Source organism: Rana temporaria, chromosome 9, assembly GCF_905171775.1.
Source record: "Rana temporaria chromosome 9, aRanTem1.1, whole genome shotgun sequence".
NCBI classification, from domain to species: Eukaryota; Metazoa; Chordata; class Amphibia; order Anura; family Ranidae; genus Rana; species Rana temporaria.
The window spans coordinates 53,931,805-53,951,261 of NC_053497.1; the positions used below are offsets into that span (position 1 = coordinate 53,931,805).

At 46.7% G+C, this 19,457-nt stretch overlaps 1 protein-coding gene across 1 annotated transcript in view; it reads left to right on the forward strand.

The window, feature by feature from the left end:
• The window catches only part of MSH5 (mutS homolog 5), a 108,244-nt gene that overhangs the window by 82,541 nt on the left and 6,246 nt on the right, over positions 1-19,457 (forward strand). Inside the window, exons 20-22 of the mRNA XM_040323504.1 lie at positions 5,762-5,911; positions 10,583-10,657; positions 11,507-11,650. Coding sequence (XP_040179438.1) covers positions 5,762-5,911; positions 10,583-10,657; positions 11,507-11,650 — 369 coding nt within the window. The remainder of the gene's footprint in view (positions 1-5,761; positions 5,912-10,582; positions 10,658-11,506; positions 11,651-19,457) is intronic.

Consider the following 19,457-nt stretch of genomic DNA (forward strand, 5'->3'; position numbering starts at 1 on the left):
TAATAGCCGCGGGAGGCAGAGGAGGAGAAGCGGCTGCATGCAGGGACTCAGTGCTTACAGCTGTCCCTCCCGCCGCACCGATCATCCCCGTCTGTGAATCGAGGGGCAATCATCCATGTGTGCAGGGTTGATCACAGTGGGCCCCCCTCCCCTCGGGGGCCTGTGTGCCTGTGAACACCCTGCACCCATGGCTGATACGCCACTGTGTATATATAAGATTATTTTACATGGCTAGCCTTCTTTTACAAGTGACACAGCAAATGCACAGGTGGCAAATTTAATGATCATGTTTCCAAATATGACTGACAATCCTGAGTGAATCTAAAGAAAACGAATGACCCATTGTGGCAGGCACAGCACTAGAAAGTGCCTCATGCGCTGTGGCATTAGAAGAATTGTGATATCTCTGACTTTTAGTCCAACAAGACTGTCTATTACTCTGAAATTCCTCTATTGCCGGTCTCAGTGTTGCTTTAGTTCGATAATGAGTTTGGTGCAGGTAGCTTGTTAGAGTGGATGGATGTGACTTGGTTTGAATGACTGAATGCACGAAAGGGATGTGACTTAGTTCAGTGGCTTAGTTCGGTGGAACTACAAGTGAACACACAACTAGATCAGTATACAGTTTTCATCACACTATTTACAATAAGAACATATATATAACTTGTGTAACGTACCTATTTAGGCCCTTGCTTCCATAAAACTGAACTCTGTATGTCTGCTCTGCTCTGTCTTCATGTGGAATGAATTTGCAGCACATGTACAGTATAAGGAACCTCCCAGACAGAATGGATGCAAAGGTGGCTGTGGTGGGTCAAGACTCTGCTCAATGTGAGATTAGCTGTGATTGGGCAAAGACTCCTGATGAGTCACAAAAGCTTAACTCTATGCTTTCTGGTATGAAATCTAGTGTGTAATTTGAGCTTAATCTTCACTGTCATATAAATAAACGATTCTTAAAGGCATATTTTTTCTTTTGCTTCTGTGAACACAACATACAACTGTTATATGACATTCAAGCATAAAATCACAGTGAATAACTTTGCTTTTGTCTCTCACATATAAACATGTGCACTACATTTAGGTTCTTAGCAGGTTTAGCTGTATATACATGTAGGTTATATTAGCTACCTAGGACATGTTCTAGATGGCCAGCTACACCCATTTTCTCTAGTGTTTAGTGAGGACAATCGGACAAGGGACACTTTACTCCGCCCTATCCCTTGTACTTATATGTTGGCAGTTTTAACAGGGTTTCAGCGTTCCCCAGTGGTAGACTTATAATTATCTGCTTTTTACAGTGGGCTTTTTATCATCAAACAAGAAGCTGCTATATCATACTCTCCCTTCTCACTGTCGGCCAGACTGCCTGAGGAGGCCAGACCACTGCTTACCATCCGCTCTTCCTTTTCTGTTTATTAGGAAAGTTGTTAGTTTTATTTTGTGGGGATTAGTCATCCTGTCTAGCCCTGGATGGACAATGTGTATCTTTTGACTTTTTTATGGCTTGGTTTGGTCTATAACTTTAGGGCAAGGTCAGTTTTGTTATGATGGTTATTTAAAGTATATTGTTAATTTGGGTTACCCCTAAATAAACTGTGTTCATTTTAGTCCAATAAAGTTATGAGTGTATGCATTGTTCTGATTATTTATTATGTTATTTAATGCTACAGTGCACACCTCAGATCTGTCTCAGCTCACGCTACACCGGGTGGGGTGGTGAGTTCCCTGGGGGCCTCTACCTCTGTTTTTAGCAGCCAGGAGGTGACCGGTGGGTGGTTCTGTCTTGCAGTTCAGGGTGACACAGCGGTGGGGCATTATGGAGCCTGAACCGGGTACTTCTGCCCCAGCAATGCCTGAGTTAACCCTTGGTGCCCCTCCCCCTGCCACATCTGTTGAGGCAATGTCGGCTGTCCTAGAGGCATTTCTCGCCAGGTTTGAAGCAGCTACTGGCCAGAAGGGGGGTAAAAAGCGCCCCCTCCCTGAGCCTGCTTCTGGGGATGTCTCTGACGCAGAATCGGGCCCTGCTATTGCTTCTGCTTCTGGTTCTGTAATGTCAGATGATGCAGGCTTAACCCACGCAGACAGTGATGATGGCTCTGCTTCAGGGTCAGTCGCTGATAAGGAGTTTGTTGGAGCTCTTATTTCTGTGGTGCGTGATACTCAGAAACTTGTGGATGTGGCAGGGGCACCTAATGTGCCAGTCCCTTTTTGGGTTCCGCAAACCGCCACGCACCGCAAAAGTGTTTCCTTGTGTTCCTTATTTGGACAAATTGTTGTACAAGGAATGGGATATGCCGCAAAAGGTTTTTGCCGTTCCAAAAAACTTTGCAACCCGTTATGCCTTTGAGGAGGACTTTTTAAAAAAGTGGGTCTCTCCTCCGTCTGTGGACCCTTCCATGTCCAGATTGAGCAAGGCCACCACGTTGCCTGTGGAAGGGGCTCCTGCATTTAAGGACCCTGCTCATAGGAGAGTGGAGGCTGTGGCTCGCTCCCTCTTCACTGTAGTGAGTTCGGCTGTGAGGCCGGTTCTGGCCGAGACTCTGGTGTCACAGACTCTGACCGCAGGAACGGTTTCAGGGGTTTTACTCCAGTCTGTTCGTGGTCCCCAAGAAGGACGGGGTCCACCCAATCCTGGACCTCAAGGCCTTCAATTGTTTTGTCAAAGTGCAAAAATTCAGGATGGAGTCGATTCGCTCAGTGATGGCGGCTCTCCATCAGGGGGACTTTCTGGCGTCCTTGGATATCATGGACGCGTACCTACATGTTCCCGTATGCATAAAACATCAGAGGTTTCTGCGCTTTGCGATCGGGGAGGACCACTTTCAATTTGTGGCCCTTCCGTTCGGCTTGGCCTCGGCACCTCGGGTTTTCATCAAGGTGCTCGCCCCGATACTAGCCCTGCTGAGGCAGCGAGGGATCGATATCGTGGGATATCTTGAGGACCTTCTCCTGCGATCTTCCTCAGAATTAGAGGAGGACGTGTCTATCACGTGTCAGACTCTCCAAGAGTTCGGCTGGCTTCTGAATATCCAGAAGTCAGTGTTAGTTCCGTCCCAGAGACTGGAATACCTGGGACTAGTCCTGGATTCCGCGGAAGGGAGGGTTTTTCTCCCGACGGAGAAACTGAAGACCCTGCAATCTGCAGTAAAGCAGTTGTCAACCCAGAAGTGGTCGTCTCTTCGATTCTGCATGAGAGTTCTGGGTCTGATGGTGGCCTCTTTCGAGGCAGTCCCGTATGCCCAATTCCACACCAGGGAGCTACAGAAGGAAATTCTGTCTCGTTGGGACAAGCTCCCGTCTTCTCTGGATTACCAGATTCAGTTGAGCCTTCCCTGGTGTGGTGGCTGACATCTCCGGTGCTTCGGACCGGGAAGTCTTTTATACCGTGCCGCTGGACGGTGGTCACGACGGATGCCAGCCTCTCCAGTTGGGGGGGCGTTTGGGGCACCCGGTCAGCCCAGGGGCGTTGGACTCAGAGGAGTCCCGCCTACCGATCAATATTCTGGAGCTTCGAGCAACCAAGCTGTGCCTTGCCAGGTGGTCCCTGGATCTGCAGGGCCGACCGGTCAGGATCCAGTCCGACAACGCCACGGCCGTGGCGTACGTCAATCATCAGGGAGGCACAAGGAGCTCAGCTGCAGCGACTGAGGTCACACACATCCTTCGGTGGGCCGAAAGGTCAGTTTCCGGCTCTATCAGCCGTGTACATTCCGGGAGTTCAGAATTGGCAAGCCGACTTCCTAAGTCGCACAACTCTGGATCAAGGGGAGTGGTCTCTCCACCCGGAGGTGTTTCAGAGTCTGTGCCAAAAATGGGGCACTCCAGACGTGGACCTTCTAGCGTCCAGTCTCAACTGGAAGGTGCCACGGTTCGTGGCCAGGTCGAGAGACCCGTGGGCGGACGCGTTGGTGGCACCTTGGGGTCACTATCGTCTAATTTACGCCTTCCCTCCTCTGCAACTTCTTCCTCGCCTGCTGCGCACGGTGGAAGCCAAGGGAATTCCAACAATCCTGATCGCCCCAGATTGGCCGCGCCGCCCCTGGTACGCGGACCTAGTGCGTCTGGTGGCAGACGTCCCCTGGCGTCTACCCCTGAGAGCAGGGTCCGATCTTCCACACTGCTTTACAGTCGCTGGCTTTAACGGCGTGGCTGTTGAGAGCCAGGTGTTGAAGGACCAGGGCCTATCGGGCTCGGTGGTTTCTACCATGCTACGTGCACGGAAGTCTACTTCTAGGAGAATTTACCATCGTACATGGAAGGCCTACATCTCTATGTGTGAGGAGATGAAGTGGCACCCCCATACATACGTGGTGTCCCGGATTCTGATGTTTCTACAGTGGGGAGTGGAACAGGCTCTAGCCTTGAGTACGGTCAAGAGTCAGATTTCTGCTTTGGCTGTTTACTTTCAGCGTCCCTTGGCAGCGCACTCCTTGATACGCACGTTTGTGCAGGGGGTCCGGCATGTGGCCCCTCCAGTGCGCCCTCCAGTGCCCCCATGGGACTTGAATTTGGTCCTCTCGGTGCTTCAATAAGCTCCCTTTGAGGACATTATGAAGATCCTCTTGTTGACTCTGTCACAGAAGGTGGTTTTTCTGGTAGCAATTACCTCGATCAGACGGGTGTCTGAACTGGCGGCCTTGTCCTGCAAGGCCCCCTACTTGGTCATCCATAAGGATAAGGTGGTGCTGCTGCGTCCGCAGCCTTCTTTTCTCCCAAAGGTTGTTTCGCTTTTCACATTAATGAGGACATTTTTCTTCTATCCTTATGTCCTCAGCCGAAGAACCAGAAGGAGGCCACTTTACATTCCCTGGATGTGGTTCGTGCCCTTCTAGTGTACTTATCGGCAACAGCTCCGTTCCGGAAGTCGGACTCACTGTTCGTGTCGGTGACTGGTCCTAGAAAGGGTCTGGCAGTCTCGTCGGCCACCATTTCTAGGTGGATCCGACAGGTTGTGCTTCATGCCTATGCCCTGAAGGGGCGGGCGCCTCCTTTTCGGGTCACGGCGCATTCGACCAGGGCGATCGGTGCCTCTTGGGCTTTCCGACATCAAGCCTCTGTGTTGCAGGTGTGTAAGGCAGCGACCTGGTCGTCGGTCCACACTTTTTCAAAGTTTTACAAGGTGGATGTGAGTGCATCTTCTGATGCCTCCTTCGGCCGCAGGGTGTTACAGGCGGCAATTTAAGGTTGGAGTTCCTTCGTTGAGTAACTCCAGTTTTGTTTTGGGGTGAAGCTTGGTTTGCTGTGTTGTTTTTCCCACCCCTCAAATTTTTTGATACTGCTTGGGGACGTCCATACAGTCAAAGGCTGCTGTGTCCGTCCATGAACGGAAGAGAAAATAGGATTTTTGTACTTACTGTAAAGTCCATTTCTCTAAGTTCATGGACGGACACAGCACCCACCCCTCCTTTGTTTGTACTGCTTGTTACGAACTGAGGCTGCTAGAGCAGGGTGTGGGTTATACCCGGGGAACCACGCCCCCTGGGAGGAGCTGCACTGAAGAAAAGTTGTTAACACTTTAAGTGCTGTATTTCTGCCTAACTCTCCTGGAAGAGAGTGTATAACACTACAGTCAAAGGCTGCTGTGTCCATCCATGAACTTAGAGGAATGGATTTTACGGTGAGTACAAAAATCCTATTTTTTTTCTTTTTTTAGTTTCAGTATTTTTTTATACAATTTATAAAAAAAAAAAAAATCTTGCTGAATGTCTGCTAGTAGCCTGATACCTCTTACTGTATCACCCTCTCTTCACTTTCTTAGGTTGGCCTAATTGTCTTTATGGCAATGATTGGAAGCTACGTCCCTGCCTCATATGCCGAGATCGGGCCAATCGATGGGATCTTTACACGCTTACAAACACGGGAATCTGTATCACTCGGCTTGTCTACTTTTATGATTGACTTAAACCAGGTGTGGATTTCTTGTGCATGAGAAACCTCAGATAAAAGGTGCCTTCCTCTAATTCCTGGGCTGCGCACATGTTTAAGGTCAATGAGGATACACTCAGTGAAGGTGACTAGGCTCAGCAACACTGTCCTGGAACTGAAATGCAGCCCTGGAGTTAGAGAATATGGGGGCTTCAATCACAGGTATTTTGCATTATGGCAGATTCACCTGAAAGTGTTACTTAAAAAGAAAAACCCTTTTTAGTTAAGCGTGTGTTGGTTCACGTGTATATTTCACATTGTTATCTGCATTCCTTTCATTGCCTCCTTTGATGTCAATTTCCTGGTTTATCCCACAAGTCCCACTTCTCCTTGATGTAAACTAACCACAGCAAGCACAGAAACAGATTCTTCCATGAATTGTGCCCATAGAGTGGTTCGGAGGTACAGGACCTATGCTGATGTACAGAGTGTCTGTATCTCCCACGGTCGTTTTTCCAATCCCTGCTTTATGGGTTGGCAGGGGTTCCAGCTGAAGCCTCACTGTTAAACCACAGGTGTAGCCTTCTGGAATGTAGCATACACAGATGGGGAGTGTAATGCCCCCACTGTTCAATGTAATAAGGTACCCACCCCCATGAACCAGATGTAAACCCTCCATACACCCAGTGAAGTGAACAGCCTCAGATGATACACAGAAAAGAAACAAATCTCCCTACATAGGTTTTACATCAATATCTGCTGTCTTCACATTTATATACTGTTTAAAAAGTTTGGATCGTGTTAAGAAATCTTCTCTTCCTGGTTAACACATAGTGTGATGTCTGAGCATACAGCCCCCCCCCCCCCCCCTCCACATAGGCAGAGACTCTCAGATGTGTTTTGTAATGGGCCAGCTCCCTACCAGAAATTTCAGGCTGCTTTTATCTGATGTCAGAGAATTTGTCAGGCGTTATCAGGCTGATAACAGGAACAAGTCAGGAGAGAGACACAGAACTAGGCTCTTTGAAGAGAGCTAACAAAATACTGCAGATATATGTGCCCAGCTCAAATTTCATGAATTGGGTTTACATCCACTTTAAGGCTCGATTCACACCTATGCATGTTGCTTTTGAGCGTTTTTGCAGTGCTTTTTGTGGTGCTTGCTGCATTTTTCGACACGCGTTTTTGCCGCGATTTTACCGTGTTTTGTGTTGTGTTTTTTTTTTTTTTTTTGCTGGCAAATTTTTTATTTTTTTTGTACATTTCCTTTAACAGATATAATCAGGTTTAAAAAAAAAAAAAAACGCGCTACTTGCCTTTTAGATGCGTGTCCATTGAATTCTATTACATGTAAAACGCTGCTTTTTGCAGGAAAAAAAGTCCCCGACCCTTTCCAAAAACGCAGAGGCACAAAAAAAGCATTGATGTGAACATGTTCCATAGGAACTTATGTTAAAAAAATTCCCTGCATTTCTGCAAAATGTATAAAAAAAAGCATTAGTGTGAATGGAGCCTAAATGTGAGCTGTGTGGTGAAGTGACTAAGCAGTAACACATAATAAAAGTAAAAAGCATTGCATTTTTTTTAAACTAAATGCTTATTTGCTCTCTACATAATATTTACTTATTTGCTATGGCCCGGATTCAGAAAGGAGTTACGTCGGCGTATCTCCAGATACGCCGTCGTAACTCCGGATGCGGGCCGTCGCATCTCGGCGCCTGATTCATAGAATCAGATATGCCTCAATGTTGCCTAGATACGAGCGGCGTAAGTCTCCTACACCGTCGTATCTTAGGGTGCAATATTTACGCTGACCGCTAGGGGCGCTTCCCTAGACTTCCGCGTCGAATATGCAAATTAGGTAGATACGCCGATTCAGAAAGGTACGTCCGCCCGGCAAATTTTTTTACGTCGTTTACGTAAGGCTTTTTCCGGCGTAAAGTTACCCCTGCTCTATGAGGCGTAGCCAATGTTAAGTATGGACGTCGGGCCAACGTCGAATTTTGCGTCGTTTGCGGAAGTCGTACGCGAATAGGGCTGTGCGTAAGTTACGTTCACGTCTAAAGCATTGACTATTTGCGGCGTAATTTGGAGCATGCGCACTGGGATATTGTCACGGACGGCGCATGCGCCGTTCGTTAAGAACGTCAATTACGTGGGGTCATGGCTAATTGGCATACAACACGCCCCCTACAGCCTATTTTGAATTACGCGGGCTTACGCCGGCCAATATGCGCTACGCCGCCGTAACTTTTGGCGCAAGTTCTTTCTGAATACTGGACTTGCCTCTCAAAGTTACGGCGGCGTAGCGTATATGAGATACGCTACGCCCGCATAATATTACGCATTTGTATCTGAATCCGGGCCCATGTGTCTTAAGAGTTTTGCGTTTACATGTACCTTTAGTTTTAAAGGGGTTGTAAAGGTTTGTTTTTTATTTTCTGAATGAGTTCCTTAAAGCTAGTGCATTGTTGATTCGCTTACCTTTTCCTTCGATTTCCCTTCTAAATGTTTTTTTTCTTTATCTGAATTTCTCACTTCCTGTTTCTCCTCGGTAAGCTTGCCCCCATCATCTTAGCTGTTCTGGCTGGGGGTTATTTGACAATGCACTAGCTTAAAGGAACCTATTTAGAAAATTTACTGTACATATTGCATATGCATAGATCCTGCTGAGTCAAACTATTAGCTCCGTTATCAGCCAATTTCATGCTCCCTGCTGACTGGAGAACCCTAGAGTTGGACTGCTTCTCCACAGAAAGCATGGGTCCTTCACTGTAGCATGCTGATGTTTTTTGACATGCGTTCGCCCCTTCCAGTGCTCCTTGCTGTGAAGACCAGTCATAGGTAGGGGCAGTGACTGTTGTATTGTTGTCATTGTGGTCAGGCAACGCACTAGCACCTTTGCTGCCATTGTGCAATGTGCTGGGTGTTTAGTGTGTTCCTGCTCCTTTAAGGAGGGTTGGGCGCCCTCCAGTCATCTGCCCTTCATCTATCCATTAGCATACATGTGCTTCCACTGAGGAGACTCTTTAAATTTTAGAGTTAGGCCCCTTTCACACCGGAGCGGGAGGTGCGGTGGCGGTATAGCGCCGATATTTTTAGCCGTCGGATATTTCAATACAGTCAGAATTGCAGCGGTATTTTGGCCGCTAGTGGTGCGGTTTTAACCCCCGCTAGCGGCCGAAAAAGGGTTAATACCACTGGCAATGCGCCTCTGCAGAGGCGCATTGCCGGCGGTATAGCCGTGGATTCCTATTGCTTTCAATGGGAATGAGCAGTGGAGGAGCGGTAAACACAACGCTCCTCTCACCGCTCCAAAGATGCTGCTAGCCGGACTTTTAGAGCGGTCCTGCTAGCGGTCGATTTGCAGGTGCACCTGCAAACCACCCCAGTGTGAAAGGGGCCTTAGGGTCTGCAGTACACGGGGAGCCTTGAGGGGGCCTGCAGCTTACGCATGTATTTGCAAATGCGTTCAACTAAACCCCTGTTTTTAACGCACTGTTAGACAGGTGAATTTGGTTGGTTGCTGATTGGTTGGTAAGTTGAGCTTGGCAATTCTGTGTGTTGTTTGACATGCTGTTAGGGGATAGACTTTTTACATTTTTTGGTGGAGGATAACTATGCACCTGTAAAGATTGTGCTTGAAAGTCTGAATAATCATTGAAGACAGTGCTGCCTGATTATTTGTGAAAAAGCGTCCCTCTTTAGCAAAGCAAAGTTTCATGTGTCTGCTCTGCAGTGTGACCATTAAACATATAGTACTAAAGGGGTTGTAAAGGAAAAAAATGTTTCCCTAAATAACTTCCTTTACCTTAGTGCAGTTCTTATTCACTTACCTCATCCTTCCATTTTGCTTTTAAATGTCCTCATTTCTTCTGAGAAATCCTCACTTCCTGTTCTTCTGTCTGTAACTCACCACCGTAATGCGAGGCTTTCTTCCTGGTGTGGAGAAGACCTCTTGAGGGGGGAGGGGGAGCAGGAGTGTCAGGACGCCCAGTAACACACATCTCCTTCCTCTATCTGCAAGGTAGAGAGCGCCCTGACCCTCCTGCTCGCCCCCTCCCCCTCAAGAGGCTTTCTCCACACCAGGGAGAAAGCCTTGCATTACTGTGTGGAGTTACAGACAGAAGAACAGGAAGTGAGTATTTCTCAGAAGAAATAAGGACATTTAAAAGCAAAATCGTAGGATGAGGTAAGTGAAGGAGGACTGCACTAAGGTAAAGGAAGCTATTTAGGAAAAAAAAAAATCCTTTACAACCCCTTAAGCTCTTGGGAATAACGTTTTCAGCAAGGGTAATTCCCCATAAAGTACATTTTACTGGGACTTGGATTTCCCACTGAGCAGCTACTGACACAGAAATGAATGCAGTTCTTAACTATAGCAAATGACCCAATAGACAATTTTTTCAAATTTTTTTTTTTTTGGGCATTTAAAATATATTTAAAACTGAGCAATGAACTTGTTTTATTCCCTTCATTTTGGTCTCTTATATTAGCTATTGAAAGCATTCAGCTGGTCCCTGCTGAACTCCCGGAATTTCGATCCAATTGCAGAATGTCAGAAGGAGGAGCCCTGATGGGTTGTGCATTGAGTTCTAGTTAAAGTTTTTTTTTATATGTGTATGTTCTGGATTGCTTTCACTTTACCTTTTCCATGTTTTTATAAATCCACTAGTAACTCAGTCTATATATGAAACATTTTTTTAAATTCTAGGTGACACGAGCAGTGAATAATGCAACAGTGAAGTCTCTTGTTTTAATTGATGAATTTGGAAAAGGAACTAATACAGTAAGAAATATATTTTCTCTCTTGCAAGCTTGCTTAAAGGCCAACTCTAACCTGACCTGTAAGAATAAAGGTGCAGGGTTAACATTTCTGTCAGGCTTGTAATTCTCTGTGTGCCCCCTACTAGGGAGATTTCACCTCTTTTTATTCCTGTGACACCATAACAAGCAATAAAGAAAGCAGAGGTCACTGGGACAGGAAGGTACACACAGCAAAGGAATATTTTCACTCTACCAGAATTTTTTTTGCTGTATCTAGCTCCATTGGAGAGGCTTTTGTATCGCTTTCCCTACGACACCCTGTCACAAAGATAGAATGTGATGAGAGTATGGAAACAACAAAAACTTCAGAGGCTATAACCTTTCCCCACGCTATAGAAAAACAGTTTTGGCTGGGGATAAATGGGACAAAGGCAAGTGCCTTTGGGAGATGTGAGTATTTAGGAGCACTCAGTCTATCATTGTCCCCTCCAGATGGTACTCTCTGCCTGCAAGTCTCTTTATTGTCTGTCCCGGATCCACCTCTCAATGTTTTCAGCAATGCGACATATACTGCCTTATTAATTTGGTTGACAATATACATGCTCTGAAAATATCTAGTGCTGCCCTGGTAAATTACACAATACCAGACATCCCGAGGCAAGCACAAACATTTATATTCAACATACTACTAACTTGGCAGCTAGAAATATATTGAATATTGCAAAATTGTTCAAAACCTTATTGGTGGATCTCAATTTCACTATAAATAAGGTCTCATTGCTCATGATCCTTAAAAAAAAAATTAATACAAAGGTTGATACAGAAAGCAGTAAATTTAAAGAATTTGGATGCATATTATGTGTTTTTCTAGGTGGATGGGCTGTCACTATTGGCTGCCATTCTGAGACACTGGATCAATCAAGGGTCTTCTTGCCCTCATATTTTCCTGTCCACTAACTTTCACAGCTTGATACAGCTTGAGATACTCCCAGAAAATCCAAATGTCCAATATCAGGTGAGATAAGTTTAGACAGTTAAAAGATTTTCCATCTATATGCACTAGACCAGGGGTGTCAAACTCAATTTCATTGTGGGCCGCGTCAGCATTATGATTGCCCTCAAAAGGGCCGGTTGTATCTGTTAGATTAGATGTCCAGTGCATCCCTTCCCATTTACATTAGATGTCAAGAGCCACCCCACCATCAGAAGTTGAGTCCCCCACTCTCCCATACATCACAGTGCACCCTCTTTCCTTGTGCTGCTGCTGGGAAGAAGCTGGATGCACCTCTCAAGAGACTTAAGATTCTCTACGGTGATTATAGACAGAAGAGGGCGCATCTGAGTGTAGCCGTAATAAATCTCCTTTATTTACACGACAATTAATAGTCTTGCAAGACAAAATAGTGATATCAGACATTTATTTGTAGAAACATCATTCAGGGTCAGCTTCTGGGGATGGGCCTTCGCAGAACAGGATGAGCTTCCTTGGGAGGGATTACAGCATCTGGGGCAGCAATAGGTGAATGAAAAGCAAGCAACGTAAATAGCAACTAACAGAAGTAAAGGATTAGGAGCCTTACAACATGTGGGTCTTCTACTTCATGTTGGTCAGATTGCCCAATAATCAACCTGTTGTAGGAGAGTCAAGCAGGGTTCAGCTGTCACTGGAGCCTGTGGATGGGAGCCATATTGTGGTCTCTCAGTGCCCTTAATGGCTCCCATCCACATCCATAGGCTTCAGTGACAGCTGAGCCCTGCTTGGCTCTCCTACATCTGGACGATTAATGCATGATCAGACTCATGTGTGGAATACCCAAATGTTAAAAGGCTCTTAACCCTTTACATCCATGTGTTGCTACTTATATTTCTTTTCATTCACCTATTGCTATGCTTAGTCTGCTGCCCCTGGTGGCGTCTCCTTTGCATTACAGTCAGATTCTGCAATCCCTCCCAAGGAAGCTCATCCTGTTCTGGGAAGGTCCATCCCCAGAATCCGACCCTGAATTGGTTTACTGTCATGGATCGGCAGTAATGTTTCATGTCCTGTCTGTCTGCTTACTTCTCTGGTCTGTGTATCGGTTTAGGGACCACGCTCTCAAACCTGCTTGTTAAGTAATCTTCTCTTTCAGCATGGCTCCAACCTAGCCTCGAACAGGAAACACGATTGAACTCTGTGCACTGCAAGCCAGCATTGCCTGAGTTTTCTGGTGTGGCGTTCTGCTGTATGTTATGTCTGACTTCCGTGTACCGACCTTGGCGTGTCCCTCTGACCATTCCTGTCTGCAAGTAACCCTGACCTTGGCGTGTCTTCCTCACCATCCCCGTCTGCTTGTTGCCCCAACCATGGCTTGTTCTCTTGACTATCCTATGTTTAACCCTGAACTGCTGCTTCCACTCTGTCCAGCAGAGCCAGTCCATGAGATTGAGCTGAGAGACCCAGAGGGCTGTGTCCTAGAGTCAGCTGCAGCCAAATCAATCCTCACCACTAGAGGCTCTGGTGAATACCTGCTTCACGCCCTGGGGAATCTTGCGCTCTAACTTCCTGCTTGGTCCGTGTTGGTGTTCAGGTGGAGCTGCTTTCCTGAACCACCCAGAGCTCCATTCGCAGCAATCAGCCATAGTGTCCACAAACTTAGCGGTGTGCATCTGTCACCTGGACTCATGCGACCTGACAGTTTCTACATATAAATGCCTGATATCACTACATTGTCTTGTAAGTTGCCATTTGTTGTGTAAATACATTGGATTTCATACTGCTAAACTCAGATGTGCCCTCTGTTGTCCTTACCCTTCAGTGTCATGCTTTGAGTCCTTCCTTTGATGGCAAGAAATTATAATTTGGAAGGCAACCAAACCAGTCGTATAATTCCTCTCTGATATGAGGATACGATTTAAGGATTGGCCTCACCTAGACAAGATGTTTTAACCCCTCAAACAATACTGTATGTGCAACAATATCCAATGAAAGATGGCTTTTACAATATAATGTGTAAAGCTGTTGTTTCCATGGAAGTCCAGGCCTTTTTGGTTTGGGAAAAGGGCATTGCTACGGAACCTGGTGCCCATAGGGCAGACTTTTTTTAGCTAGACAGCATTTGGAGCTCTTTTCTGAGGCACTATTCCTCTGTGTGGATGGGTTGGGCCTTATGCCGGTAGACTTGAGGTGCGTGTTATGACTGAAATGCTGCAACTCCCTTGCAAGAAACATCTGAGATGTCAGGCGAGTCTTGTGCTTGTTTGGACCCTGGATATCTCAGCTATATGGGTTCAAAACATTGGCCCAGATTCTCAAAAGAGATACGACGGCGCATCTCCAGATACACCCTCGTATCTCTGCCTAGCGCCGTCGTATCTATGCGACTGATTCTTAGAATCAGTTACGCATAGATATCCATTAGATCCAACAGGCGTAAGTCTCTTACACCATCGGATCGTAACTGCAATTTTTTTTCCCCCGCTAGGTGGCGCTTCCGTCGATTTCCGCGTCAAGTATGCAAATTAGCTAGATACGCGAATTCCCGAACGTACGCGCGGCCGACGCAGTAAAGTTACGGCGTTTACGTTGGGCTTTTCCCGGCGTAAAGTTGCCCCTGGGTTTATGAGGCGCAGTCAATGTTAAGTATGGCCGTCCCCGCATCGAAAATTTGAAAAGTTATGTCGTTTGCGTAAGTCGTCCGTGAATGGTGCTGGACGTAATTTACGTCCACGTCAAAACCAATGACGTCCTTGCGACGTCATTTAGAGCAATGCACGCCGGGAAATTTTAGGGACGGCGAATGCGCAGTTCGTTCGGCGCGGGGACGCGCTTCATTTAAATGAAACACACCCCCTACCCGCCGAATTTGAATTCCGCCGGGTGATTTACGCTACGCCGCCGCAACTTTACAGGCAAGTGCTTTGTGAAAAAAGCACTTGCCTGAAAAACTTGCGGCGGCGTAACGTAAATCAGATACATTACGCCCGCCCATTTTTAAGCCGATCTACGAGAATCTGGTCCATTGTGTCCAGAGGAAACCAACTGGACTTTTGGGCTTTTCCTCCTCCACACTAGGGATGGGCCGAAAGGACCCCTGTTTGGCTCGCACCAGAACTTCCGAACACACCAAAAGTTCGAACCTGAATAACAAACTCCATTAAAATCAAAAGTGCCCATTTTGAAGGCCTATATGCAAGTAATTGGGTATACAATGGTTATAGGGGTCTGGGTCCTGCCATGGGGGACATGCATCAATAAAAAAAAGTGAGCAGTTATTTTTAAAGTAAAAGCGTAAAAATGAAATCTTCCAATATAGTGCCTGGGGGGTCTCCTTAGTCTACCTGTAAAGTTGCAGATCTATACCATGTATAGAATCTGCTGCAGCAATAATTGCATTTATAAAGCCAGAAAAAATAGGATTTTTAATAACGGCTTACCTGTAAAACCTTTTCTTGGAGTACTCCACTGGACACAGCCTTGAATCATTGCATAGTGGGAGGTCCTAGAGCAATGCTCTAAATGAAGAGAGGGAGACACAGATCAAGCAGACCACCACCGGACGTGAGGCCCTATACCGCTGCTTTCAGTACGCTACACCCGAAAGCGGAATCCTCTTACATCTATTTGGTAAATGTATGGACTGAAGACCAAGCTGCAGCTTTACAGATCTGAGCCATAGAAGCCTGATGATGCACTGCCCATGAAGCACTTATTGCCCTGGTCGAGTGCGCTTTAACAGGAACTTTGTTCCTTAAACCATAAGCCTGAATTATCATTTGTCGAATCCACCTGGAAATGGTAGATTTTGATGCCGGTTGGCCCTTTTTAGGACCGTCTGGCAGAATTAAAAAAAAAACATCTGTTTTACGTATCTGAGCAGTTGCTTGAAGATAAACCTTTATTGCTCTCACTACATCTAGCGAGTGCAATAACCTTCCCCTGACTGTGGCTCACGAAGAACGGAAGGTAAAACAATATCTTGATTTAAATTAAATGTTGACGCCACCTTAGGAAGGATGGGGACGTAACACAATTTTGTCTTTGTGACAAACTAAATAAGGCTCCTTACAGGAAAGAGCTGCTAATTCAAAAACTCTCCTAGCAGAGGAGATGGCAACCAAAAAGGCCAATTTCCTACTCAAAATTTAAAGGAATATGGCGAATAGGTTCAAAGGGCTGCTTCTGCAAAACCGATAACGCTAAATTTAAATCCCATGGGCACAAGGGAGATTTGACTGGCAGGTTTACCCGCAGTACCCCCTGAATAAATGCCCGGACTAGGGAATAAGATGCTAGCTGTCTCTGAAAGAAAACTGACAGACCCGAGATTTGACCCTTAATGGTACTCAGGGCTAGTTTCATATCTACGCCCAACTGACAAAAGGCCAGAATCCTACTAATGACATACTTTTGCGGATTCCACCCTCTGGATTCACACCAGGAAACATATACCTTTCAGATTCTATAATAGATGAGCCTGGAGACCGGCTTTCTAGCATTAATGAGAGTGGAGAGAACTGGACCCGAGAGCCCACACTTTTTCAATATGTAGGTTTCAACAGCCAAACCGTCAAATTTAGCCTTGTAAGGAAGGATGAAACACTGGACCCTGCGATAGCATGTCTTGGCGAAGCGGACAAAGCCAAGGTTTCCCTACCACCATCCTTATGATTTCGGTGTACCAGGACCTTCTGGACCAATTTGGGGCCACCAGGAGTACTGGTATTCCCTCTTTTGATTTTGCAAAGCTGTCTCTGTAAGAGCGGAACCGGAGGGAATGCATAGATTAGTGAAAACTGATTCCAGGGAATCGGTGCATCCGTTTCGAAGGCTAGAGGGTCTCTTATCCTTGATACAAAGGTGTCTAACTTCTTGTTGATCCTGGAAGCTAGTAAGTCTACATCTGGGGTCCCCCATTTCTGGCAAATAGCTTGAAAAATGTTGGGGTGGAGAGACCACTCTCCTGGTAAGAGTTACTGACGGCTCAGGTAATCTGCTTGCCAATTCTCTACTGCTGGAATGAAGATTGCAGAAAGACAAGGAACATGACTTTCTGCCCATACCAATATTTGGTTCACTTCTCTCTGAGCATCCCGACTCCGGGTGCCCCCTTGATGATGGATATAAGCTACCGCATTAGCATTGTCTGATTGAATCTGAACAGGATAACCCTGTAAACTGTGTGTCCAGGTTCCGAGATCTAGGTACACTGCCCGAATCTCCAATATATTGATGGGCAGGCTCCTTTCGAACTTGGACCAAGTTCCTTGGGCCGAGGCCTCTTCTAGGACTGCCCCCCCCCAGCCGGAAAGAATGGCATCCGTGGCTACTACCCTCCAGGTGACCGGGAGGAAGGATTTTCCAATTCGTAAATTCTTGGTGTTAAACCACCAACTGAAGCTTTGGCGCACCATTGCAGACGGGTGCATTGGTAAATCTAGAGCTTGGATTCTCCTGTTCCAGGCAGCCAAGATACTGTTTTTTAAGCAGCCTTGAATGAAACTGGGCATAAGGGAGGGCTTCGAAGGAGGCCACCATCTTCCCCAATAATCTCATGCAAAGGGAAATGGATGGTCCCTTCCTCGCTTTGACGATGTGGACCAGTTTCTTTAGGGATTTGACCTTTGGCTCTGGAAGGAACACTCTGCTTTGGGCCGTGTCTATTACTATGCCCAAATACTCTACCCTTCTTAGGGGTTGCAGGGAGGACTTCTGTAGGTTTAGGATCCACCCTAAATGCTCTAGGTATTTTACTGTACTGAGCACACTGTGATTTAATCGCGCTACCGATTCTTCTACCATGAGTAGGTCGTCTAAATAGGCCATCACCACTATGCCTTGCGCCCTTAGATTTGCCAAAAGCGGGGCCAGAACCTTTGTAAACACCCGGGGTGCAGTAGCCAGGCCAAAAAGCAGAGCCACAAAATGGTAGTGGCTGTGTTTTACCACAAACCTTAGAAACTTTTGGTGAGCGAGATGGATAGGCACGTGTAAGTATGTGTCCTTGATGTCTGTCAACGCCAAGAATTCTCTGCAGAGTAGGGAGGAGACCACCGATCCATTCAAAAATGGCGGATGTTCAGAAACTGATTTAGAGCTTTTAGATCCAGAATGGGTCTGACGTCTCCATTTTGGTTTTGGAACCACAAAGAGGTTTAAATAAAATCCCAAACCTTGCTCTTTTAGGGGAACTTCCACGATTACCCCCTGAGACAGCAAGTGATCCAATGACTGGAAGAAGGGTTTTCTCTTCAATGGATCTTTGGAGATGTTCGAGTTTAGGAACCGATAAAGTGGGATTTCTCAGAATTCCAGTTTGTACCCCAAGGATACTGTGGAAACTACCCACTTGTCCTGGATCTCTGTTTGCCAAGCTGCTGAAAATTGCTGAAGCCGCCCCCCCCACACTCGGCCGAGCGGGGCGTTCCTTTCACAAGGGGGCTTTGGGGTTCTGTTTGTTAAATTTCTGGGGGGGGGGGGGTCAGGATTAAAAGTAACATACACACATACATACAGACACATGCATACACATACATACATACATACACACACATACAGACACACACTCATATGTGCACACACACACACACACTCATATGTGCACACACACACACTCACATGTGCACACAGACACATGTATAAAGCCATTTTAAAATGAATCTAGCTTCTAGCTCAGTACCTTTCCAGATTCCTCATTCAGCCGGGTACTGCACTCTAGGGGGAAGCAGAGAGCACAGCACACTCCTCTGCACTTCACTTTCACGTTTAAAGCCGACAGAGTTTCTCACAGTTCGGCAGGAGAGCAGGCTTATCTGACAACCTTCTCTCCACTGACCCCGCGGCACACCTGAGAACCTCTGACGGCACACCAGTGTGCCGCGGCACACTGGTTGAGAAAGGCTGCCTTAGACACTGGCGAAAAAACTGAGGTGCTTCCCTTATGGGAGGGGTTATATAGAGGGGAACTCTTCTTCATTGGGTGTGCCAGTGTCCAATCCCCTCTGGGGAACTATACAACTCACTATGTAATGACTAAAGGCTGTGACTGTGTCCAGGCCCGGATTTACTCCCTTTGCCGCCCCAAGGCCGGGTCCTTCAATGCCGCCCCCGCCTGCGCAGTACAGGGGGGACATTATTCGCTGGGGGACTTTTTTGGCAGGACACTGGGAAGCAGGTGGGGTGCTGCTGCCGAATATGACATTGAGAACCGGGGGGGGGGGTGTTGCTGCCAAAAATTACATTGATCATTGGGGGGTGCTGCTGCCGAAAATTACATTGAGATGGCCTGCTCTTCCCTCTGTTTTCTCTCCTCTCATCATCCGTGACATGACGGGGTGGACTCCGGAAATTAAAGTGTCCTCTCCTCTCAGCTGCAGTGCCGCCCCTGCACCCACTGCCGCCCCGAGGCCTGGCCTTGTTGGCCTTGTCTGGAATCCGGCCCTGACTGTGTCTTGTGGTGTACGATAAAGAAAATGACATTTTCCCTGCAAGCTGCCTTTATTTTGCTGAGCAACAGCTGGGGAGCCAGTGTGTATAATGAGGCCACAATGTTGTGCACTGGGAACAAGATTAGAGATTTTATGGATACATTCTGGTGTCACTTTGACTTTGTATAGAAGTAACGGGTGTGAGTAATAATTGGTCTTTGGGTGTGGGTGGCGCCTTCCCACTGTATCCCTATAGCGGTAATCCTGATGAAAGCAAGAATTGGCCTTGCTGTAAAAAATTGCAATTAAGTGCACCTGTCAAACAGGTGCAGAAAAATTACTCTGGGCGTCGAGTGTGCCTTCCCACTGTAACCCTATAGAGGTGCTCTTGATGGAAGGCAAAAAAATTGCAATGATAT